This window comes from Nanorana parkeri, unplaced genomic scaffold, assembly GCF_000935625.1.
Source record: "Nanorana parkeri isolate BGI_ZX_2015 unplaced genomic scaffold, ASM93562v1 scaffold1194, whole genome shotgun sequence".
NCBI classification, from domain to species: domain Eukaryota; kingdom Metazoa; phylum Chordata; class Amphibia; order Anura; family Dicroglossidae; genus Nanorana; species Nanorana parkeri.
The window spans coordinates 229,334-255,335 of NW_017307462.1; the positions used below are offsets into that span (position 1 = coordinate 229,334).

Below are 26,002 nucleotides of genomic sequence, written 5' to 3' on the forward strand. Positions count from 1 at the left end.
GGAAGGACAGTGTCAGCAACAATTCAGAGATGATTTGAGGATCTACAGCTGAGTGATACACAAATAAGATACATTTTTGTTAATAGTTAGGGTACCTGAATGTATTTTTAAGATTTAACTCCTGAATTTAGGGCCAATTTAATGAGAACCATCAAAAGATTAAAGGAGAACTATGAGGTACGTGATTTTTACTCATCCTCATAGTTCGAGCCGACCTGTGACAAAGAAGCTGTCACAGGTCGGCTCTATAGATCGGGAAGTGAGCGTATGCATACCGTCGCTCACTCACTTCTCAGTCATCTCCCTGCAGAGAGCAGAGACTGTTAGTCACGGCTCCTCGCAGGGTTTCCCCCCTCTCCGACCCTCCAGCGCTGAACCGGCTTTGGCGCTCTCAGTATATCGGGGGCTACTGAGCATTGGATAATAAAGAAATGTCACCAGCACACCAGACTCCTTCAAGAATAATCAATTGTGGATTTATTCAGAACTTATGTCAAATACACAAGCGCTTTCGGGACCACACAGGGTCCCTTCATCAGGCATAGCAGGGTCCCCATATTCGGGGCTGTCCGGTAAGGAGTGCAACAAACCTTCTTCTTCATCTACTGAGCTTTGGGTCACGGGAGGACGCTAGTATATGTCCTCCCGTGACCCCTCAGGGAACTATGGGATAAAAAGGTTACCCCATAGTTCTATTTTAAGCCAAGCCATGAACTAAGTATTGCATTCATGTATTTATTGAATCCAATGCATTTGAGCATAATCACTTGATTTTCACTTACATTTTGAAAAAAAGAAAACTCTCAGTCTCATTCATTCCTGTTGAAGAGATTTTCCCTCATAGCTGTCACAAGAATAGGAGGTAAGGGGAACATTCTCAGAGACAGTAAGCATTACAAACCAGACAATGTCACTCTTGCCGGATATTCCACTGAGGAGCAGAGTCTTGGGGGTGGTGGGGGGATAACAATAAAAAATAGTTTTTTCCAGCTTGATTATATTTATTAAAGTGGCAGAACCTTTTTGTACAATCTACTCAGAGAATAAAGAAAATAGAGAATATCGTTTCTCTGCGCAGACTCATTCTGTAGCAGCAAGTTACATTTTTTTTGTCAAAACCTACGAAATAATATTTTTATTGAGGAAAAAATTGAAAGCAATTGCCCATTTTTCATCAAACAAGAGAAATCCTAAAATGGAAAGTGACAACAAAATTAACTAATTCATCAAATCACCAAAGCACAAAGCAGCCGGCGAAGAATGAGATAAATGCTCACAAAGACCTCAGATGCAATGTAGCTTGATACACTTCGTCTTTAGAGATTAATAGAGGTAGAACGTTGTAACCATGGCAAATAAAATCTATGTTCGGTGATCTCTGAGCTCTGCTATGAGTGAAACTATTCTATCGTACGTTTGTTCTCGGTAAGTTTCCTTAAAATTGAACTGCCGTAGATCAGCGCTTCGCTGCTCCCTGCCTGCGAGCGACTTGTGAGACCATCTCAAATCTTAAAGAATAAAAAAAAAATAGGTCTGGTAGATGACAGGGTATTGTTTTAAAGGATTTTTGCACATTTATATTTTACCTAATCAAGCAAGTTTGCCTGCCTTTGTTTCTTTCTCCTGCTGTCCCATGGGAACTTAATGACTCTGCCAGGACAGATTTCCTACAGGATGGCTGATAAAGCTGTCTACACACATTTTCAAACACTTCAGAGAATTCTTTTCTTGCTTGGCTCTAAATGGGCATGTCACCAATCCTGTAGGGAAGAGCAAGCATAGCCAAAGAAATACTGAAAAATGCCCTCCACTGCACAGCAGCAAAACTGCAGTTTTTTCCTCTGCCTTAAAGTGTAAGTATACCCAAAACATGTATTTTTTTCCACTTTTGGATAGAGTATCGAAGGATTTGAACCACTGTCAAGTTTTTATCGCTGTCTGTGTCGCTGCTGTGTAGATTCACCCGGGGCCGGATTTACTCTCTCTGTTGCCCCAATTCCAGGTTCCTCAATGTGCCCCCCTGTATGCAGGCTGCATACAAGTGATCTCAACAACACCACCAAGATCACTTGTACAGCACAAGCAGCGGCTTCCCCGCTGTACATTTAGCTCTGCTTGCCCAAGGCAGGGCTAAATGTAGAAAACAACTACCTGCCCGGCGCCGGGAACTGCATGTCCCAGGCATCTGGAGATAGGAATTCCACACCCCTGCTGCCCCCCTACTCCCTGCTGCCCCGAGGCCGGGCCTTGGTTGGCTTTGTGGGAAATCCGGCCCTGGATTCACCCTCTCTATTTATCCCAGTGAGCATTTCCTCCAAAACAAAAAGTAAAGGGGTATTTTATGACTGTTACCTGAATAATAGGTAAGGTTAAATCTTTGAAAGGAACACTTGTTGTGGGGACATGTAAGAGGAGAATTCATCTCGCCTTGTAGAGATTACCTCTAACTTCCTGTTGTGTCTTTAGGACAGGAAGTTAAAGAAAACCTTCCCAATGGGCTAAAATTAAACTAAGAGACATATAGATTGACTTTTTACCCTTACCTTCTCTATCCATAAGAAAAATCAATTGGCTATACATACACTTTGAACTGTTCCGTTTTTGGCTGCTGATGTTTCTAGGAATATTCTAGAGGTGGGCGACCTTGGCATTCCACTTGTACTGAAACTGCACATTCCAATATGACCCAGAGTCATGCATGTGGCTGTCAGAGCCTTGCAATGCCTCATGGGAGATGTAGCTGGAGTTGTCTGTTCCTGTCCTAGACCAGCATTTCTCAACACCTGGCTTCCTCAGCCCGCTTTCAGACCTGCGCGTGGCATGAACGTGTGCCACATTCGTGCATGTTAGTACGCATTTGTGCGCGTTCCTGTGCCGTATTTGGGCCTGCACGAGTGACAAATGCGGCAAAAAAGCTCATGTAGAAGGTCTTGCGACGCGTGTTCCATGCTTTTGCTTCAGCATACGTGCACACTTTCACGGGCGCAAAGGTGAAGCAAAAACAAACGTCTTTCTGACCGCATTTGGGGTGCCATTAGAAATTAATAGCAACACAAACATGTTGCGCATTTTGCTGCGTTTCCGTGAACGGCACACAAATGCTCTATTTTTACTTTGTCCTACCTGGGATGAGGGGACTCTGATGTAAAGGAGGAAACCCCACTTTTTTTGTATTTTTTTGTGGTGTCCCCTTCAAATCCATATCAGACCTCAAATAAGCGTCTGTTATGGATTTTTGAGTGACCAAAGGTTGTTTTTAAATTTATCACATTTATGGGTTTTACATTTTAAACTGAGGTTTTGCATACTTTTAAAAGGGTGCCGTGGCTAAAAAAAAAAAGTTGAGAAACGTTGTCCTAGACTATCAAAATGATAATTTTAGGGTTGCAAAAATCTGTACAACACAGTCATTAAAGGGCCAGTCCATCTAAAAAATGATTTTATCAATGGATAAACCTGGTGGGCTGATTCAGATTCTGCCTTCTTATATGTCCTAAACACCCCATTGATTAGATCTCCTTGCCATTTTCTCTAAGTCTGTTTCTGTCTACTATGGGATTTTTGCTGTACCCACAGACCATGGTGTGTTCCAGCTCCTCCTGCTGCATAGAACCAATATTCACAGAACAAATAAAAACCCAGCAGAAAGAATAGGAACCCCTTATAATGACCACAGCAGACCCAAGAACTGAAGTGTAGTGAAGTGAAGTCTTTTTATTCCTTTCCCCATATTGTTTCTATTTAATATTTATAAATTTGTTTTTCTTTTTTTAACCTTAAAGGAGAACTATGAGGGGAGTGCTTTTCACTCACCTCATAGTTCTAGCCAACCTGTGACAATGAGACTGTCACAGGTTGGCTCAGTAATTAGAACAGACTTGTGTAGACATTATGATAGGACCGTGTGGATGGCCCTCTGTCTCATATAAATGTTGTTATATTCGGACTTTCCTACTGTGAGATCATATATGGTTCAGCCAATGTATGCACCAGTTAGGCGGCCTGACATTTTATGAGGATAACTACATGAGTGTTATACGTGAATAAAAATGCAGTTCCTGAAGTTAAAGTTTATATAGAATGTATACATTTTTAAGGTTCGTTGGGTCCATTTCATCAGCAGGGTTATTCACAAAATTTGAAGGGTTTGGAGAAGGCAGGAGCAGTGAACAATCTAGGCCAAAATAGCTGATTTAGAAACATTCTCCAATTCAGCTCACTTTCCAGCTCAGCTATATTGTCCTGGATTGTTCACTTCTCCTCCCTTCTCCAAACTCTTCACCCTTTTGTGAATAGCCCGGTGGGTGTTTTCCATTTTTGTTGCTTATTTCTTCAGCATCTGCAAATTTTGGGTTTACTGATTCTGTAAATTGTATTTTTATCGCTAAGGTGCGTGATTCTAACCGGGAAGCTGTAAAATTACTAAATGAAACCAATTAACCTTTTCCTGCAGTGGAAAAGCAATGGTTCAGTGCTCATTTACTGTAGATAGTTAGGATGAGAAAAGACTTGTTCATCTAGTTCAACCTAAAATAAAATGTATAAAAAAAGGCCTTACATGTGACCGCGTGATCCAAAGCATGAGAGAGGTTCTGTCCTCTGATTGGGGGTTGCAGAGAATCAAGTGCAATCAAAGCTTTTTTTTTTCTGGTGGTTGTAAATAGAGTTAGGAAGGGATAGAGTCTCATCTAATGTTTATGTGATAGTATGTGATAGTTTTTCCTCAGACAGAACAGGAAGTGAGGTGATATCTCCCACTTTCTGTTCATTTGACAGGTGTCAATCAGAAAAGGAAGTCATGGGAAATCTCCCCAATAGGAGCAAACTTAGCAAACAAAATAAACATTTTGTAGGAGAGTGGCGAAGGTTATGAGTCTTTGTTGGGACTTTATTGCTGACTGGGTCCAATTAGGGAGGAAGTCATTGCTGACCTTATTCTGGTTTCCTGTCTAATATGCTGATCCTCAGACTACAGTCAGCTCTGAGTTGCTGACCTGACCTGAAACACATCAAAGCGAAATTAGATGTTCCTATCTGCATACTTTATTTGGATGATGTCTCAGAATACTGTGGCAAGGTGTGCTCTCCGCAGAGGTCCGACACACCCTCTGCTGAGAAAGAGGTAGAACTCTGCAATCAGAAGAGAGCGTGTGATCCACTGATTGCAGAGCTATAGGTCTGCTTCAGCAGGGGGTGTGTCAGACCTGTGCAGAGAGACCACTGCTTCCCAAAATAAATGAATGGTCCTTGTCTGCAGCATGCTGGCAGGGAACCGAAAGAAGAAAATGACCTGTAGAACTTTGTACACCTTTTGTCTTGATGCTCCTGAAATGTATTTAGCTGATGTAAACTGAAAGTTCAGATGGGCTTTACCTGACAAATCTGCTTTCTGTGCATTGCATGCATGGTGCAGTCCTCGAAAAATACCTCATAGTTTCAGTTGTAAATTATATACACTGTAGACAATTAACCAGCGACTGATATAACTAAATAAAATCAGATAAGCATTGTATCCAGATGAGCTCCTTAATTTATACAGCGAGAACAATGGAAGCCGCCGCCGTACATCTCACTGCCGGTTACGCTTCGCGTACTTAATGGAGCTATTTGCTAGCGCGCTAAGTGCACATTAAGTATAATTTTAATCTCATAGCCTCTGATTTTCTGTAAACTGAAACATTTCTCGCTCTTACCGTTTTCCTTCAATTCATTTTCTCGCTTTCCTTTTTTCTTTTTTTTATTCCTTCAAAGTATAACTGCAGTAATATGTTACCATTGAGTCCCATAGAAAGGTATATAAATCTATAACATTAAAATGCAATTTGAAATGAATTAGCTTAGCCCGAACAGAACCAACTGAAGACTAGTTACAGCGATAACAAATAGATGCAATCTACATAATGTGCAAAAAATAGTATTTTTTTTTCTTTCTCAAGTAATGTTCTTATTGTTATATCCTTTACCAAGTGTTGCAGTCAAATGTTAATGGCTTTGGAATGAATGTTCTTACATTAAATGCTACTTTTCATGTTATGAATATTTTGGAAGACTTAAAGGGAGCGTAAACGTGTGTATAAATACAGTATGTATATACAGTGTGTGTGTCTGTATGTATTATATATATATATACACACATATACATACATGTACATACATACATACATACATACACAATATATATATACACAATATATACTGTATATATATATTATATATATATATATATATATAAAGTGTGTGTGTAATATTAATATTACAAACCCAGTCCCAGTAATATATAAAGTTCCTGTATTATAATACTATATAAAGAGAGAGATCTACATATGTGTATGTATAATTGTCAAGGATGCATCAAAAACAAAGATAAGACATGGCAAAATGGCAAAGAATCTCATGCACAGGGGTGTCCCTAGCCTTTTTGCCACTTGATGGGGGATGGTAGTGCTGCTTATAGTGCACACTAAACGATGGGTGGGGGAGGTGGCAGGGGGCCTCTGCATCATCTCCTCTGCATCATCATCTGTATCATCTGCCTGCCCAGCTGTGGCTCTAGTCGGCAAACCTGCCCGGCCCCTGCCAACCAGTGACATTGCTGGTCGTCAGGAGTTGAGTGGCACGTCAGCCAGAGTTTTCCAGGTTGATAAGAGCTGGATGGGGAGCTGTGTATGGCACGCAGTGGCGTAACAACCGGGGGGCGGCCGGTGCGCTGCGGGCATTAAAGTGGAAGGGGGGCGCCGGCCGAAAATGCAATTTTCCTGCCGTTTTGTCGGGGCAGCCGTGATTTCTTTCCTCCCCGCTGGGCCCTGCTCTTTGTCCCAGCAGGAAGGAGAGAAAGTGACAGCCGGCCGAACAATGCGGGAGGAGACTGCCGTGATCGGCCGGTGTATCTTCTCCCACACCGATCAGCAGCCTATGACAGTGCGGCAGAGCGGTGTGGGGGGCGGAGACAGCGCTGTCACAGGAGGCTGAGCTCACCTCCCTACACCGCTCACTCAGCCTCCTGTGACAGTGTGTCAGAGAGAGGAGAGTGAGAGCAAACAGTGAACAGTGATCGCTGAGTGTTTGTAGATAATTGAGGATATGGTATGGTTACTGTATCCTCAATTATGAATGAATGGGAGTGATCTACATCCCCTCCTGTCCATTCATAGTTGTCGTTATAGTAAACGTACTATGCTATAATGTACATAGAGGATTCCTGTTCATTGATAACAGGGGATACAGAAAAAGAGATTGAGGACTCTGTGTACTCTGGTTACGTTACTGATGGCCCGTACACATCTTCCTGCCCGGCTGTTACCTGGAACACTCTGGCCAGAAAGGGGGAGGCAGGTACACTGCAAGCATTGCGTCCCTCCACATGACCCAAAGAGATGCCGCCTATGCATGTGCATTACTATATGTGCTGCAAAACATGATGAATCATGCAGGGATTATTCCGCAGTATGTGTAATCTCATCTCCCCTACTTAAAGTATATGTAAAGCAAAAACTAATTTTCAAGTAGGAAAGTGTATAACTTAAAGGAGAACTATGAGGTGAGTGATTTCCACTCATCCTCATAGTTAGAGCCGACCTGTGACAAAGAAGCTGTCACAGGTCGGCTCTATCGATCAGGACGTAAGCAGAAACATGCTGCAGATCCGCTCACTTCCCAATCCTCTCCCTGCAGTGAGCAGTGACTGCCAGTCACCGCTCCCCACAGTGATTCCCCCCCTCCCCTCTTCGATTCTCCAGCGCTGAGTGGAGGAACTAACGGGGGAGGGGGCGGGCACACTGGCTCTGCCTCTAGATAGGCAGAGCCAGCTATCAATCAGCCAGGTGGGTGGATCTAGACAGTGTTGTCGGGATTATATTGCGGGCAATAGCTCGCTATATACTGAGCTTTGTTTCACGGGAGGAGGTTAGTATATGGGAAAACACTTACCCCATAGTTCTCTTTTAAAGTGCTTCTCTAGGCAGAACAGGTGATGGGAAATATTCTAATGGGGACTCCTGTTCCAGGGACAACTATTCAAAAGGGAATTCTCTGTAATAATATGCTGGTCAAGTTCACATCTATCATATATAGAATTTTATTTTACTATCTATCTATCTATCTATCTATCTATCTATCTATCTATCTATCTATCTATCTATCTATCTCTTTTGAAAAGTTATAGTTTAGTTTTTTGGCAAAATTGCAAATTTGGTCAACTTAAAATTCAGTTGCTACACAATAATATTTTTTCTTTTTTGCCTTCACATAAAAAGTGTTTGCTAAGCTCCGTAGAGTTATTCACGCGAGTGAAGAATTTGTGCAGGCTGGGAAGAGATGCACTTTATATCTTTGTAGCTCTGACTCTATATTCTTGTAATGCTGCTGCACCTCTAATCCCAACCAAGATTTGTCAGTTTTTCGTTTTTCCTGGAAGTTATTAATTTGTGTGATCACTTGTGCAAGGAATTTTGTCTGAAGCTTATGGAGTGCTGGGGCGTAGACACCGGTTGGTGCACAAGGCAGAGTAGCTTTGACCTTCCCTAAGCTGTCCTCTGCTATTCTAAAAGCTGGAGCTGTGAGAAGCATCACATCAACTTTCATTTTGGCGGGGGGGAGGGAAGGGAAGGAAATAATAGTTAGTGTGAGTGGCAAAGTACAGGTTCATTTTAATAGGTAGTGTATGCGTGATACTCATTTTATAAAGCATGCTGTGTTCCCACAAGAAAAATCAGCACTTGCCTGGGTGCCTGTTTTACTTCTCGGTATATCTGAGGAGAAAACCGAATGGTCCTGCACCGAGGGTCAACCAGCAATGTGTGTAATCTGATGTTCCCTGATCTGTAAGGCTGCATTCTCACCTTTTCGTGTGTTTTTTTTTAATGCTTCTTTTCCCCGTGAGCTGCCATTGTCATCAGTATGTCCAGGGCGATCTCTATATTAAAGCAGATGAAGACGGTTATCTCAGGCAGCATCTTATTGGGTCACTTGGGGGGACAGAGCGTCCAGGTTTCTAAGAGCTTACTTCACACCAGTGCATGTACGATTGTGCATATGCAGGTATAGGTGTTTTACATGCGTTGAGGGGCAGTATGTTTGGGCAGCCTATTCATTACAGTGAGCTGGCCAATGCATTACAATCGCACCAAAAAGGTGTGGGCACCTTTTTTTTAAAAGTCATGCAGCTACGGGGCACGTGTTTTTACAAGTGTGTTTGGGGTGCCATACAGAATGAATGGCACTGTAACATGTCTGCAAAAAAGGCAAGCATTGTCGGTTGCAGGTGTGAACGGCAAAAGGATGGTCACACAGGACCCAGGAAAAGGTGTGTGTGTGGGGGGCGATGTAAGAGGGAGTGGCATATAAAGAGCGGGCACACTAGGAGGTAATTGTGACATAAAGCGCATGTGTGAACAGCACGCTTGTACATTTTGGCAAAAGGCCTCCACCCTCTCAGCTATCCAGCTATCTTTAGCCTCACCTCAAGGGGAGATATGGCATCTTTTCATTAATTGCAAAAATTTAGCTTTTTTATGTGTTTACTATAAACTATTTTTTTTTCTTTGGACTTGCCATGTTTGCCCTTGCATCTTCTTTTATTTATATTTTATTATGTCCTTAATTATATATTTATCTATATATCCCTTTAATTCTTATCCTTAAATTCTCTTATTGCATGAAGAGATTTGCATAATAGCCACTAGAGGCCTGATCCCTCGGCCCATGCGGGTGCCTTACTTACTTTTCCCAGTAATGCGAGCAGATCTTGAAATCAAATTGCAGGCATTTCCTGCAATACGCTGTGCTTTGAGTTGAAGTGATGGTGAAGTGTGCAGGGCAACTAAAGGGATGCCTTGGAGGTAAAATATTTAATTTTATAACACCAGAGCTGATTATGTGATTGTAGTAGGTAGCCACTCCTACTTGGCACTCACTTCTAGCAAGTACACTGAAATGGCCTATCACCATATCTACAGGACAGAGCCAGTAGGGATCTGCAATCAAGTTTCTCACAATGCATGTTGCAAAACTTAGTCTCACTTCAATTCCATTGTTCTAGTGATAACGTTGTATTATTATCAAAGATAAGCAATAAAAGAGCAGTTCAAGGGAAAAAAAAGTCCCATTTTACGAATCTGGCTAGCAAACATCACAGTTAGAGGATCTGGAGCATTCATGAATGCATAATGATGAAATTATAAAATTGCAAATCTTTAAAATGACGCTTTTGTTTTCCCGTGACTTTTTTCTTTCTTCTGAAAGTACAGTTTGAACTTGTTAAATATCACGGAGCTTTCAGGGGGTCTCGGAGATAATCGCCGCCGGCTGTGTGGAATTTTGCTGTTTCTTTGTGATATAACGTACCTGCTATTTTTACAGATTTTTTTTTTTTTTCCCCTTCGTAACCTTTGAGGTCTTTGTTCTGTAGATTTTAAAGCATTTAAAGCAGAAAACTGTCTGCCGGTAATTAAATTCCTGCTAAAGGATCAACATCCACACAATGGAAATGGGAGGCTTATATAATACATTCCTTTCCTGCAGCACAGTTTAAAGTAAAACTTCAATTTTGTTGAGGAGAGAAAATGATTCCCTCAGTCATCTATGCACATGGCAAGCAACTGCAGATTCTTCCCTATTTATGTGCACATTCTCATTCAACATCAGAGCGTTGGTATCTCTGTAGATGTGCAGGGTTCTGACCAGCAATGAAACTCCTAGGGTCATAACCCTAAAGTGACACTAAACTCAGGACTTATATCTTAAAAATACATTCGAGTACCTTAATCATTAACAAAAATGTATCTTATTTGTGTATCACTCGGCTGTAGATCCTCAAATCATCTCTGAATTGGTCCTGACACTGTCCTTCCTTCTGGAGGGGGGCTACTTTTGTTCCCCATGGTCCCTGTGTGTGTAGTAAAGTAGTCACCGCTCCAAGCTCACTCCTGTGATGGACTACAATCTCATGTTTAGTTTACTAATGTGTATTGAGATTGTAGTCCATCATGGGAGTGAGCTTGGAGCGGTGACTACTTTACAACACACAAAGGGACCATGGGGAACAAAAGTAGCCCCCCTCCAGAAGTGTCAACACCAATTAAATTTCAGAGATGATTTGAGGATCTACAGCCGAGTGATACACAAATAAGATACATTTTTGTTAATAATTAAGGTACTTGAATGTATTTTTTAGGTTTAACTCCTAAAGAGTTTAGTGTCACTTTAAAAAAAGTCTATCTATAACCTTTTTTTCTATCTAACTTTTTTATAATGTAGTCCAGCCCCAGCCTAGCAGAATGTGCCAGCACCTAGCAATCTATTACAGACAGTACTGGGCGGGGTAATCTCCTGGTTGATGGTGCCCGTATAGTCCCCGGCAATTAAGTCACAACGAGAAGCGCCACGGATGCCACAGCTTTTTTTATTTTCACTGATGGAGGATCATTTATTACTTCCACTGACTGTTGATGGGGGGCCTTTTTTTTTACTCCTACTGATTACAGTTTGGTCCCATACAGTGTGATGGACTGTGAACTGGCCCTATGTTTAAAAAGTTTAAGGACCCCTGAGATATGTGAACTTATCTGGCCCCATTGACACCTAAGTGTAAGCATTTTTCAGGCATTCCCTTTAAAGTCTATGAGGGCAAAATGTGCAAATCTGTCTCAAGGAAAGCTCAAGCACTTATTCAAGCTTCATGCAACTGGCGACAGGCTCAGTGTCTATTTAGACTCCAAAAACAGACATCTATATCACAAAGCACCTTGCTATCATGACCAAGGTAGTTCAGAGGTACCCTCTACCCTCCAACCCTTATGCGTTCACCTTCAGCCCCCATTTTCCTCCCGCTTGAAAATCATGTTTCAGGTCCTTGAAGGCACTATGAACTATACAAAAACCCTGTATCTGTGGAAACATTTTGTATGCCCCTAGCCATGGGGACCATATTCATAAACCGCAGACACATACTGGTCAGACCTACCTGGTTGCAACTGGTGGAACTCACCACATGGAGGATACCCACGCTAAAGATGGGTACCCCATTCATTTATCAATAACCCCCAGCTGAAAACTGCCTTCAAGCATCCAAACCGCAAACCAACTGCCATGACTTGCAACCAGCCAATCCATAATCATAGGACAGGTGAGAGGGAAACTTGCGTCGCGTCTGCAGATCTCCTACTGGACCTGCTTTGCCTCTCCTCACAGACCACCTTCCAAAACTCATCCTTGCAGACCTCTTCTACCCAATCAGTTAAGTTATCCTCTTCTACCTTACTTTCTCTAACTTTCTTTTACCCTCTGTAAACTGGTGCGCCCTGACACCCCTGTCTTGTAGGCCTTCCACTTATTCTGTTTCACTTTCCTGGCTACAGGCCTATCTGTATAATCTTTGGTTGCCTGTTGGCCTGTTCATGTGGTGGAAAGGGACACTTTTACTCCACATCAGAGCATGGGATTTGGGAGAAAACTTCTAAAGGTTCCAAAAGACTTCTTTGTTTGTCTGAATCTATCAGGGCAAATATTCCATCCTTCAAATAGTTTCACATTCATGGAACACATGAATTCTGTGAGGATTCTCTCATTGCTAATCCCATAAGTGATCTCAACAGTGTAGGATAGAAAATATATTTGTCAAATTATGGCAGGTTTGTATACTATTAAATATAACACATGAAGCACCTTAGCAAAAGTCAAAAGCTAATCTCTCAGCTGTCAGAGGTGTTTATTGCACAGTAAATTAGTAAACTGGCAAGTGGCTACAAGCCTGTAGAGCACTTTACAGATGACACTTTTAAATGATTTTCTTTGGCTTGGAGAAATTTAAATTAAATTCACTTTCCTTCTGGAGCCGCAAACCACTTCTCTATTACTCACTTGTAGTAAAGTTAATGTGTGCTGACACTGCTCCTTTCTACCTTAGAGGAGACTTACAGCAGACGTAGTGTAGTTTATCGACCTGGCAGCGATCTCCTGAGCACGCTGCAAAGCACAAGAAAGTTACCATTCTTGTTAAAGTACTGATTGTTCTGTTATAGCTTTGTGATAGAGAACTTCTTTCTGTATAGCTAATCAGGCAAAAGTTAAAGGGAAACTGCTGTTTATTCAAGTGGCTAGATTGCAAGTTTGTAATATACAGTATCTAGAGATATAACAAAACATGAATTATATACCAGGAAACCATTTATATTGCTATATGCAGTACTGGTTGGGTCCAAGGTTGCACTGCCCAGATCGTGTACCTTTTCAAATATAGCTGGATAAGATGTTCTAAAGCTATAGAATGGCACTGTTATTGATTAATTACTGGTCTGTAAGAGTTCATGGATCAGAAACGTTCAGTTTAATGTGTTTTTACTCTTGTAACCTTTGTACTGTGCCCAAAAATGTTTCCAATCACAATTGTTTCTCATAAATAAGTGGCATTGCCTGCTCCACCTATCTTTCCTCTCTATTCAAATAAAAGTATGCTTTGCCCTGCTGAGCTGAGCTCACAATTTTATAACCTACCAGGTGTTAGACATGCCTCTGAATGGTTTGACAATGCGTCCATGATCAAGTGCCCACACATATCAATGGCCACCTATACAGAAAGCAGGAAAAGTCAAGTGTTTGAGAAGCTATCATCAATGACATGCCATGCCATGCCTAAAAGACAATGGGGGGAATTTATCAAAACTGGAGCAGACAAAATCTGGAGCAGATGTGCATGGCAACCAATCAGCTTCTCTCTTCAGTTTGTTCAGTTAAAGGAGAACTATGGGGTTAAGGCTTTTCCCCATAGTTCTCCTTAGCGTAACGGGAGGACACAATCTAGCGTCCTCCCGTCACCCTAAGCTCAGTATACCGCGAGCTACAGCTCGCGGTATACTGAGACGCCGCAGCTGAAGTGGATCCCGACAATTATGTCTGGATCCGCCCAGCTGCGTGAGTGACAGCTGGCTCTGCCTATCTAGAGACAGAGCCAGCTGTACCCGCCCCCTTCCCCCGTCTGTTCTGCCTGTCAGCGCTGGAGGATCGGAGTGGGGAGGGTGGATTCCAGCCCCTCCCCTGTCACGGCTCTCTGCCGTGACAGGATCGAGAGGTGAGCGAACGCCGGTATGTGTTCGCTCACTTCCCGATCTACTGAGCTGACCTGTGACAGTTTAATTGTTACAGGTCGGCTAGAACTATGCGGTGAGTGAAAAGCACTCACCTCATAGTTCTCCTTTAATGTGTACGGTACAGTAGCCATCTGGACCAAAGTAAAGAGAATTTATTGCCCCAAATCCTCTATATTGATAAGTGATGCATTCAAACATTAGAATCTGGTCTAACTCAGAGATCCATTCAGATATAGTGGGAGGGGAGGCGGCCATCCATTTCCTTGCCACTAGACGTCTAGCGGTAAACAGGGCCCTATGTATAGCCACCTTGGTGTACGATACCATCAAGGGATTATCAAAGATTGCAAGTATGCATACTCTGGGTCTGTTATCTAACAATATAACAAAAACAGAATGAATAACCGCAAGTACTTCTCCCCAATAGTGAACCATTTTATTTACAAACGTTTGTATTCTTATCCAATTATTATTTTTATTATTTTTTTATTCTTATTCTTCTATAAAATGTTTAACATATGTTATTGTTTCCTTTACTTCTACTATTATATATATTTTTATTCTACTAATAAATATATACAGTACTGTATATATATATAGTATATAACACTTTAGGCTCAGTATACCGCCGATCTGTAGCTCGCGGTATACTGAGACGCCGCAGCTGAAGTGGATTCCGACAATTATGCTGGGATCCGCCCAGCTGCGTGACTATGGGGTTAAGGCTTTTCCCCATAGTTCTCCTTAGCGTAACGGGAGGACACAATCTAGCGTCCTCCCGTCACCCTAAGCTCAGTATACCGCGAGCTACAGCTCGCGGTATACTGAGACGCCGCAGCTGAAGTGGATCCCGACAATTATGTCTGGATCCGCCCAGCTGCGTGAGTGACAGCTGGCTCTGCCTATCTAGAGACAGAGCCAGCTGTACCCGCCCCCTTCCCCCGTCTGTTCTGCCTGTCAGCGCTGGAGGATCGGAGTGGGGAGGGTGGATTCCAGCCCCTCCCCTGTCACGGCTCTCTGCCGTGACAGGATCGAGAGGTGAGCGAACGCCGGTATGTGTTCGCTCACTTCCCGATCTACTGAGCTGACCTGTGACAGTTTAATTGTTACAGGTCGGCTAGAACTATGCGGTGAGTGAAAAGCACTCACCTCATAGTTCTCCTTTAATGTGTACGGTACAGTAGCCATCTGGACCAAAGTAAAGAGAATTTATTGCCCCAAATCCTCTATATTGATAAGTGATGCATTCAAACATTAGAATCTGGTCTAACTCAGAGATCCATTCAGATATAGTGGGAGGGGAGGCGGCCATCCATTTCCTTGCCACTAGACGTCTAGCGGTAAACAGGGCCCTATGTATAGCCACCTTGGTGTACGATACCATCAAGGGATTATCAACTTGCCAATCTGCTCCAGATTTTGTCTGCTCCAGTTTTGATCAATTCCCCTCATTAACTTTACCTTTGTAAAGTTATCCATTAAATGACTAGGGGTATTTATACTCACTGGTCTATGATCCTGGCATATCCATGCTTTGTGTTCCATGGGGAACCACTGAGAACTCTCCCGCTCAGTTCCAAGGTCTTCTGTGCATGTGTGGACAAATCCAGTTCATTTCAATGGGTAGTCTGTCCAGTTGAGATGCGTGATAGACAACCCCTCTTTAGAAATGAATAGGATTTTATCTACCCAAGAGCAGAAGACTTTGACACCAGTTGGGGGAGAGCCCGGAACTTGCTGTGGAGAGTGTGAACAGGTGAGTACATGGGGTCATTTAAGGATAATTGTACGAACGTTATCCTTTACAACTGCCCAGATAGAAACAAGATTTTGAAAACATTTAAGCACAGTGGGGTTTATTTATTACAGACTGATGCAAGGGTATTTACCCTTAGCTTAGTGAATGTGGTGAAAACTCAACTTTGCAAAGGATACCCAATCATGTGCAAGGAAAATAAAAAAAATATATATATATATTTGTTTCTGCTTGGAAAAGAAGGCAAGCCATTGGAGGCAGTGTCATTCTTTGGCCAATGTTTTGCTGGGAAACCTTGAGTCCGGCCATTCATGTGGATGTTACTTTGGCACATACTACCTACCTAATCATTGTTGCTGACCAAGTACATCTCTTCATGGAAATGGTATTCCCTGACGGCAGGATAATGCGCCCGGCCACACTGCAAAAATGGTTCAAGAATGGTTTGAGGAACACAACGTTTGAGTTGTTGGATTGGCATCCAAATTCTCCAGATCTAGGTCTAATTGAGCATCTGTAGAATTTTGCTGGGAAAACTGCAATGTGCTGTGGGAAGTGCTGGAGGTCCAATCCATGGAGGCTCCTCCTCGCAACTTACAGGTCTTAAAAGATATGCTACTGACGGCTTGGTGCCAGATACCACAGCATACCTTCAGAGGTCTAGTGGAGTCCATGCCAGGAAAGGGGGGACCTACTCAATATTAGATGGGTGCTCATAATGTTATGGCTGTTCAGTGTGTATCATATAATATAACAGCAGCAAATAATGTGTACTGAAGACACATTAGTTTCCTTTAAATACATCTACCAATTAAAATACCAGAACACATCTATACAAATGGTGCCAAGACGTTGTGTTCCCATATACAGGACCGACTGTGACTAGTTTTCTGCATTGCAGCGGAGAAGACGCGTTGTCCCCGCCATGCTGTCTGTCACTTATTAGAAGTCACAGTTTGTGAAGATGACAGATCTCTCTGGATTCAGGTCTTTTCCTTCACGCAGTGTGAGGTGGTTTACTTCTTTGCAAGCCTCTGCTTTTAAATCCACACTTTAAAATGCTTTCTTTTTAAAGTACTAGACAGAGTTTGACTCTTTATTGTACATGAGTCAGATACACGGGGCAAGTTACTACGGAGATGAAAAGAACAGACATTGCCGTGTCATATCAACTGCATCTCATTGCTGTCTACAAGACATCTAATTATCTCTTTGTATCTATAGAAGAGCTCCATATACAGTATGCAGACCTTCTTTATGGTTCTAAACCAATCTAGTAACTGTAAATAAGAGCAAATCAATCCAACTGTCAGCCATATTGGTGCAGTATTGTTTTTTTTTCTGTTAGAGCAAATTGGATCGCTTTTTAATTGGTCAAAAACTAAAAATCTGTATTTCTACATTGAATTTCCATATGTTCTATCCCACTCCTAATAACCACATCCATCTAGAAGTTTGTAAACTTACTTAAAGATGTTCATACTATACATTTCATCAATGCACTGACACAATTTCACTCAGCCCTGTGAATATGCAGTTACTTGTTTCACAACTTTCACAGAATCTGCCTTCTGAACTCAATGACTTAACCATGTAACATTATCATTGCTTTCTGGAGGCAATGCATGATGGGATATGTAGCCTTGAGAAATTGAAATTGCATCACATCAAGCAGCAGTGAAAAGAGATGCAAAGCACACTGGGAATCCAGGAAGTTGGCAGAGTGATGGGCAGACAGAAGGCGGCACTCACTACATAAAAGGGATTATATCAAGTAATTGCATTATCAAAAAGTCTAGTATGTATTCCTATTACAATGCTGATGTTATAACAGGAGAGGATATGCTGGGACTTTACAACTCCTTTGGAAAGGTGCTTTGCCTTACTGTAGATCAGCTGGGAGGTTAAGGTTTTGAGAATGCAAGATTTTTAATTTATTTATTTTAGTCTTTGGCTTGAACTCGATGGACGTGTGTCTTTTTGCAACCTAACTATATAAAGTCATTCATGATCAGGAAAAAAAATTAAATTTCCTTTCTACCTTAAATATGACTCTTTTTTAACTTTGGACGAATTCGTTTTTAAAGGAACTGTATGATGATCTTCACAACACCACAGGTGTCCACCTGCTAAATAGCTCCAGACAGCCATAGCAGGGGGCCTGGCCAGAATGTCATTGTTCTGAGCTCCCTCAGAGAACAATGGGAGATAACGAGGGGGGAGGGGGGGTGCTGATACTCTTTTCATAACCAGGTCACACAGCATAACGCACTCAAACACAACCCAACACCAATACACATTTAACTTATAAACTCATCACCATGTCGTCACAAGTATATATGAGTATATGCTATAGTATTGTGTATATATAGTATAATATTGCATCTTAATTTTTTATTTTTTTATGGTACAGAACAAAAGTATATAAAAAGTATATAATTACTTTGTTTACAGAGGTAAATGTGAAATATTGCACATTAATATTTTCATTTTTATTTTATCCAGGGGTGGGGGGGCAACACCTGCTTTAAAACATCTGATGTTTCAGAGCTCAACAGCTCAAGCTAAATTTATTCAGAGATTTGACTCATCCCTTACTGGACGGACATCAAACATGTAACACCATTTTCTATTACAATGGCTTTTTATTGAAATCAGTCTAGAAGAGGGGGCCGCAATAATGAATTTTTTTTTCTTTAACTAGTGTATCTCTGTAAATGTAATGGAGAAGTGAAAATGTTTCTTGTGTCTTCCAGAGATGATCTGTGTTACTGCCGGTGATCGTCCAGTAGATGTGACTGAGTGTATCAGATGGGCCGGTCCTGCTCCACCTACAGCACAGGAGTGTAACGTGCCCTGCAGAGAGGACTGCATATTCACCCCTTGGTCTAAGTTCAATGCCTGCTCTGCAGACTGCATTTCATATAGAATAAGGAGGAGATCCCTGGCCGGTACGTGTTCCTGAGTCCTATTTCGGCCCCAATAAAGTAATTTTTTTAGACTAAAGGAGAACTATGACATGAGTGATTTCCACTCACGTCATAGTTCTAAGCCGACCTGTGACAATGAGACTGTCACAGGTCGGCTCAGTAGATCGGGAGGTGAGGGAAAACATACCGGGTTCCCTCACCTCTCGATCCTGTCACGGCTCTCTGCCGTGACAGGGGGAGGGGCTGGATTCCCCTCTCCCCGCTCCGATCTGCCAGCGCTGACTGGCGGAACGGACGGGGGAGGGGGCGGGTACAGCTGGCTCTGCCTCTAGATAGGCAGAGCCAGCTGTCACTCACGCAGCTGGGCGGATCCCGTCATCTAAGTCGGGATCCGCTCCAGGTACGGCGTCTCAGGATAACGCCAGCCGTAGCTCGCGGTATACTGAGCTTAGTGTGACGGGAGGACGCTAGTTTGTGTCCTCCCGTTACCCCAAGGAGAACTATGGGGAAAAACACTGACCCCATAGTTCTCCTTTAAGCACATTTTTTGCAAGTACAGAAAAATACCCATTGATCATTCTAGAATTCCAGAGACCTTGTAACTTCATGTGGACTGAAGTCAAACTATGTTATTAGCTTTCCCAACTATTTTCTGTAAACTACAGAACACCTCTCTGTAAACTACCTCCCCTTTATGTAATGGAGAGGAGGAGGTGTTCGGTAGTCCAAATCAGGAGAGCCTTGGGTGACAATGCTGCTCCACTATAGCTACGGTACACTGTGTGAGCATTTTCACTCTAAGACCCCTTTCAGATGGGTGGTCCAATCAGGTCCGCCTGTCAGTTTTTCAGACGGACTCGATCCGATGCCCAATTTTAGTCTATGGGAAGCCCCTGGTAGCCATCTGGTTGCCCCTGGCTGTGACCAGGTCCAGAAAAGGGTTTGAAATAGACACTTTAACCCATTTGCTGCCAGGGGCATTTTTGCATTTTTTGCACACATGTTAAAATGCACATTTTAGGCTGAAGATTACTCGAAAACTCCCAGAATTATATATTTCCTGAAAGTAGAGGCACTGGAGATTAAAATGGTGGCAACTGAAATTTTAATTGATTTACATCGGATTCCCCATAGACCGACATGGGTCCGGTCATTTCAGTTTTTTTCTGCCATCCGGCTGCGAATGAACAGTGTTCTGTTGCGCCAGACCTGATTGTGGTGGATCAGGGGGTAATCTGATGTAAACAGACACGTGTCCATTTACATCTGACTTCCCATAGACTGACATAGGGTCTGGTCATTTCAGTTTTCTCTACCATCGCAAGACAATAATTTAGTCACTTTCACTTTCTGAGTTGTCATTCCATGACACGGAGGCTGGGAAAGAAGCTGGTCAAGCATGAGGAGCTTCATTAAAGAACAAAAGGTGACATTAGGGGTCTAATAGACCTCTATGTACAAATACGTTGATTGTGCCACGCATGTTAGGTAATGCCACACAGGCTGGAGTGAGAGCAATAATCCTAAGGGCCATTATTCTTGGTTAACTCTAAACTGATGACCTGTAAAAGCTTTTAAAGCATTGGCTATAGACAATTTTGAGTACCATAACTTTTTGGGTACCATAGTATTGCACGGGTGCACGCAATTTTGAAGCTTGACATGTTTGCTAACTATTTACTTAGTGCTGAGGTTAGTGATTTCCACTCATCCTCATAGTTAGAGCCGACCTGTGACAAAGAAGCTATCACAGGTCGGCTCTATAGATCGGGAAGTGAGCAAAAACATGCCGCTGATCCGCTCACTTCCCGATCGTCTCCCTGCAGTGAGCGGTGACTGTCAGTGGAGGAACGAATGGTGGAGGGGGCGGGCACAGCTGACTCTGCCTCTAGATAGGCAGAGCCAGCTATCACTCACACAGCTGGGTGGATCTTGACAGTATTGTCAGGATCCGTCCCGGCTGCGGTGCTCTCAGTACATCACAGGCAATAGCCCGCTATATACTGAGCTTTGGTTCACGGGAGGAGGTTAGTATATGTCCTGCCGTGACCCTAAAGAGAACTATGGGGAAAAACACTTACCCCTAGAACTATGAGGTGAGTGCTTTTCACTTACCTCATAGTTCTAGCCGACCTGTGACAAGGAGACTGTCACAGGTCGGCTCAGTAGATCGGGAGGTGAGCGAACACATACCGGCGTTCGCTCACCTCTTGATCCTGTCACGGCTGGATTCCCCCCTCCCCGCTCCGATCTGCCAGCGCTGACTGGTGGAACGGGCGGGGGAGGGGGCGGGTACAGCTGGCTCTGCCTCTAGATAGGCAGAGCCAGCTGTCAGTCACGCAGCTGGGCGGATCCCGGCATAATTGTCGGGATCCGCTTCAGCTGCGGCGTCTCAGTATACCGCGAGCTACTGAGCCTAAGGTGACGGGAGGATGAAAGTTTGTGTCCTCTCGTTACCCTAAGGAGAACTATGGGGAAAAGCCTTAACACCATAGTTCTCCTTTAAGTGTATTTTTACTGAAAATTTGGGTTTGATAATAAATTGCAACTGCCACCATTTTGTTCTCCTGGGCCCCTGCTTTCAGGAGATATATAATTCTGGGGTTTTTTGAGTAATCTTCAGGCCTAAAATGTGCACTTTAACATGTGTGCAAACAAAAAATGCAAAAACGGCTCTGGCAGCAAAAGGGTTAAAACATCTATTTCAAACCCTTTCTCTATGGTGCAGTTATTGGGATGTGTATATTGTTGGATGTTGTTGTTGTATTGCGGTGCATAGGATTCCAGGTGAATATGGGATCTGATGCTGCACGGTGCCGTCGGAGATTACTTATACCATTACTAAGACTTCACCTGCCCATTAATTGCTCCCGGATTTGAAGGACTCTTGATAAACGCTTGATCACAGCTTAATGGTTCTTTCCATTACAGCACTGATGGATTGTGCTCTACTGCGGAGATGCAGCTGCTCTGTCCAACTCACGCTGTTACTATAATTGTACTTAATAAGTTAATTTATAGCCAGAATCAGGGCACATTTATTGTAAACTTTGTTGTTTTGTTTTGCTTCTCTTTGGTGCTATATTCTTAAACGTGCACATAAGGTAAGCCAAATATTAGCATGGAAATACATACAAGCAGCACAGCACAGAGCATATTACCAGCTGATATAATAATAATACAGGATGTTATATATAGGTGAATGGTAAGGAGAGTATTGGCCCAATAGTTCTGGTGATAGGAAAATTTCACCTATCATCAGATCCATGTATTTGTTCCTGTTAACAGCAGATATGTTAAGTAGTGTAACATGTCTTATTGTTTATTACCCCTGACAATTCCTTCATCTGCTTTACTCATACAGCATAATGCCCCTGACTTTGTAGACTGAGATGTTGGCTCAGAGATGACACGATCATGTAAATTGGGTGACCTGTGCAGTTATTGGCTGTGATGACAAATGTCTGACACAGATTAGCCCTTGCTGCAGCTATTTACCTAGTGACTTGCTATGATGTTACAATGTTGCAGTCTGATCACTGGTCAGGGGTTAGGCTTGTTAAGTTTTGTTGGAAATGTTTAAATGTTAAGAATTATTGTAAGCATTAAGGGTGTTCATGTGAAGTGTAAATGTCACGTACCTTGGTGGAGTCTCAAATGGACGAGAGCGGCCTTCCTTGGAGCTCCAGTCCCAGGGCTCCTGGGTGGCAGAACAAGTGTGCAGGGACATGGAAAGGCGCGATTGTTAAAAGATGTCACCATATTTGGATGATTCAGTCTCTGTGATTCTGATGAGTTTCCAGGGAACAGAGTTCCTTAAGACCCATGGTTAATTCAAGCCAAGTCGTCAACAGGTGGTCAGAGCAGTACCAGGCGACAGGCAGGGATGACATCAGGAAATACAACCCAGGGTCAGTATCTTGCGGAAGGTAAGGTACAAGACTACAGGCCAGTTGTGGGGGTCGAGGAACAGCACGGAGTAGCAGTGGAAGGTCGGTAACAGATGATCAAAATCAGGGTTAGCTGATGATCACTCAGCACAGAAGGTCTAGATGTCACAGACTAAATAGCTCATCAGATGCCAGGATTCAAATGACACATATATGCGCACTTGCGCACACGCGGTGAAGCATGCACACAGATGCGCACACATCTGTGCAAAGACATGCAGCCAGGCAAAGCTCTATGAGCCAAACCAGGTGCATGCACATGCACAGATGCTCGCAAACAAACCCTGGCACTGACAGTAGAGTTAAGGGTACACAATATAGCTAGATTGTGCAGTGTGGTTTTAGTGCTAAGGGATCAATTTTATGTATTGGGTTAAGTGTAGGGGCCTATTCACACCTTTGCATTGCGTTAATGCACGTTTTTGCACTAGCTACTATATGTTGCATTAAGGCAGCCCATTCAAATGAAAGGGCTGGCAACACACCAAAACGTCCACTAAAGGACATGCATTATCTTTGGAAATGCAGCTCAATACAACACACAGTAAAGTGTTACTATACATTGTGGTGTGTTGCAACACATGTGCCTTGGAACTGCATTGCCTTAAAGTTTTAGGGTACTGGAATAAAGTAGAATAAAAGCCCAAGGTGTATCCTCTCGGCGTGGCTTGCCAATTATGAGAGAGTTGGTATAGGTGATATCACTACCAACATTCAAGAGGATCACCACTATCCCCATAGTTTGTATTGTCAAACTGCAGGATTGTGAAATGCCACACTCCATTTATTCAATATCAGCTGGCGACGAGCTCTATGTATTCTCACACACTGGACAAAATGGTATCCAATTTAAAGCCACCACAGTCCTGACAAATTGGTCTCCCTTAGTAAGCCCTGATGAAGGGGGTACTGTATGTGTATGAGTCCCTGAAACATGTTGGCTAATTCTATACTGTCCCCCAACCCTGATGAAAGGTGTATTTGTATGTGTCCCTGAAACATGTTGGCTATCTCTATACTGTCCCCCCAACCCTAAATTAAATAAAGATGTAGCGTGACTAATAAATGGAGTGTGGCGCTTCAATTCACAATCCTGCATTTAGTGTTTTAAGGGACACTCAAAGTAAATGGCACTGCAACACACTAATGCACACAATGTGCATACTACCACAATGCACCACACAGCAGAGGTGTGAATGGGCACTAAAGGTGGAAAGATCGAGTAAACTGTAAAAAGTGTGGATACGTGTAAAGGTGCCCATACACTGCTCAATTCTTGTACGAGCATCGCGGGAAATCCTGCGATCGTACCAGAATCAAGCAGTGTGAACGAAGACGTGCGACCGTTACTACTGTACGGTCGCACGTCTTTTGTCTAAGGAGCATGCTAGAAAACGGTGCTCGGGAGACAAATGCCGAACGGGCCGGTGTGCGCACGCGCACACTGCCCGTTCAGCATTGCGGTCATCGGAAGCCCGCCCCTCAGGGGGGCGGGCTTGCGCTGATCGAGAGTACGATCTGCCTGTCCAAGATGGGCCGATCGTACGTTTTTTAAAGTACTGTACAACCATCGCAAGACTAAGGTCTTGCGATGGTTGTAAAGTGTATGGCCACCTTTAGAGACAGGTGACAGAGAGACATTGCTGTTTACAGTGAAATTCACATCTGATGTTTGCATCCATTGCATTCAAATTTGGTGCAGGGTTTGTGGTTCCAGAAACTCTGTTGTGGGCACCAGTCTATCTACCTACACAGCTATAAAACCAGGTCACTATGTAAAATGATGTGCCATCTGGTAGCCTGATGTTTTGGGAACTCCTGAGCCTGTGATTCTGCAAAGTAGAGTTTCCCAACTCCACCCTTCAATATAAGGGCTTTGGACCTGGCTGTTGCACCCTCTACATCTGCAAAGTACTATAGCTTTTCCTGGCCCCAACCTTCACGGCAATGCACCAACAATAGCAATGCTTCTGATCATGCAGCCCCATTATAAAGGGTAACAAATTATCGCATCCCCGCACATCCCTCCTAATAGATATGAACTTGCCTCCCACCCCAGAGCTTCTCACCACAAAAAATTGTTACAGTAAATGCTTAGTAAATTCTCTAAATATAACTTATCAGTAGTTTTATACCAGCTGACTTCCTAAACTAGACATGTATAATCATTTTTGTTGCTTTTGGAAGCCACTGGAAGCAATGATGTGCACCATTACATCATGATTGACACATGCAGTACAACACAGCAAGAAAATTCTTGGATACTAGGCGTAGAATTTTTACCTGGTTCAGACATATGCTGTCTGCCAGCTCCTGAGTGGGCAATGTATAAGGTCAGGCAGAATTCAGGTGACCTCTGACCCCTCCGACACAAACTGAAGTTTTAAATTCAGACAAAGTATTTAAAGGTAAAAAAAGGGTCCTGCAGAGTTATATTACTTATGTTTAGATTCCTATAAAAGTCCAGCTGTGACCAGTTCCCTTTAATGTACCTTGAGGCCCAGGTGGTCTGTAGGGAGAAAATAATCTTTCTTTTTGTTTTAAATTGCTTGGATTCCTGTTAGTGCAATATGAAGAAACCGAGGGGGACGCAGTGAATTGTAGATAAGGTTTGAAATGTTTATTGGAAACAGAGGCAGAGTAATTGTTTTATTCCCAGTGTGTAATTGAGGTTCATAAATAATGTATATAACCTCCATATTATAGAAGCACAATGATGACACACAGTTTCTATTCTGTGATGTATTGCTGGTTATTCCCGTGTTTGGTGTGAAAATATTTTCCAAGTCTTCCGTGAATAAATCTGTATCACCCACTGTTTACTGTTTTCTGACAGAATATATCGCTTATTTTCTCTGTAAAGATAATCTTTGTTGGCTGTGACTCACTGCATCTGAAACATCACGTAAAAGGAAATGTTTAAAGTCTAACTTTGGGCTAAATATATATATCCTCTGGCAAAAAGAAGCAGCTCAGGCTGCAGTACTCCCCTTCTTTCTGGCATGGCCTCCCCAGTAATTTATTTTCGCCACTAGATGTCCTCAGTCCCCAACATTGAACTTGAAACACTGAGGTCATGCTGTGAACTGCCATGGACCTGCCCCTGAGGTACCATCTTATTTAGAGTATTTAGAAATACCATAAACTTGTGTAATGTACAGCTTAAATTGTCTGCGTAAGAAGAACTCCAGACAAAAGTGTTCTTAACCCTTGCAGTGGGACTACCAACCCTCCACACCCCCCCCCCCCCCCACCCCCCCTTTAGGGAAAAAGGTCCCTTTTCTC

The 26,002-nt window shown here is 42.8% G+C and overlaps 1 protein-coding gene across 1 annotated transcript in view; it reads left to right on the forward strand.

Moving 5' to 3' along the window:
• THSD7B (thrombospondin type 1 domain containing 7B) overlaps window positions 1–26,002 on the forward strand; it is a 294,353-nt gene that overhangs the window by 147,458 nt on the left and 120,893 nt on the right. The window contains exon 13 of the mRNA XM_018568480.1: window positions 18,594–18,788. Within this exon, the coding sequence (XP_018423982.1) occupies window positions 18,594–18,788 (195 nt within the window). The remainder of the gene's footprint in view (window positions 1–18,593; window positions 18,789–26,002) is intronic.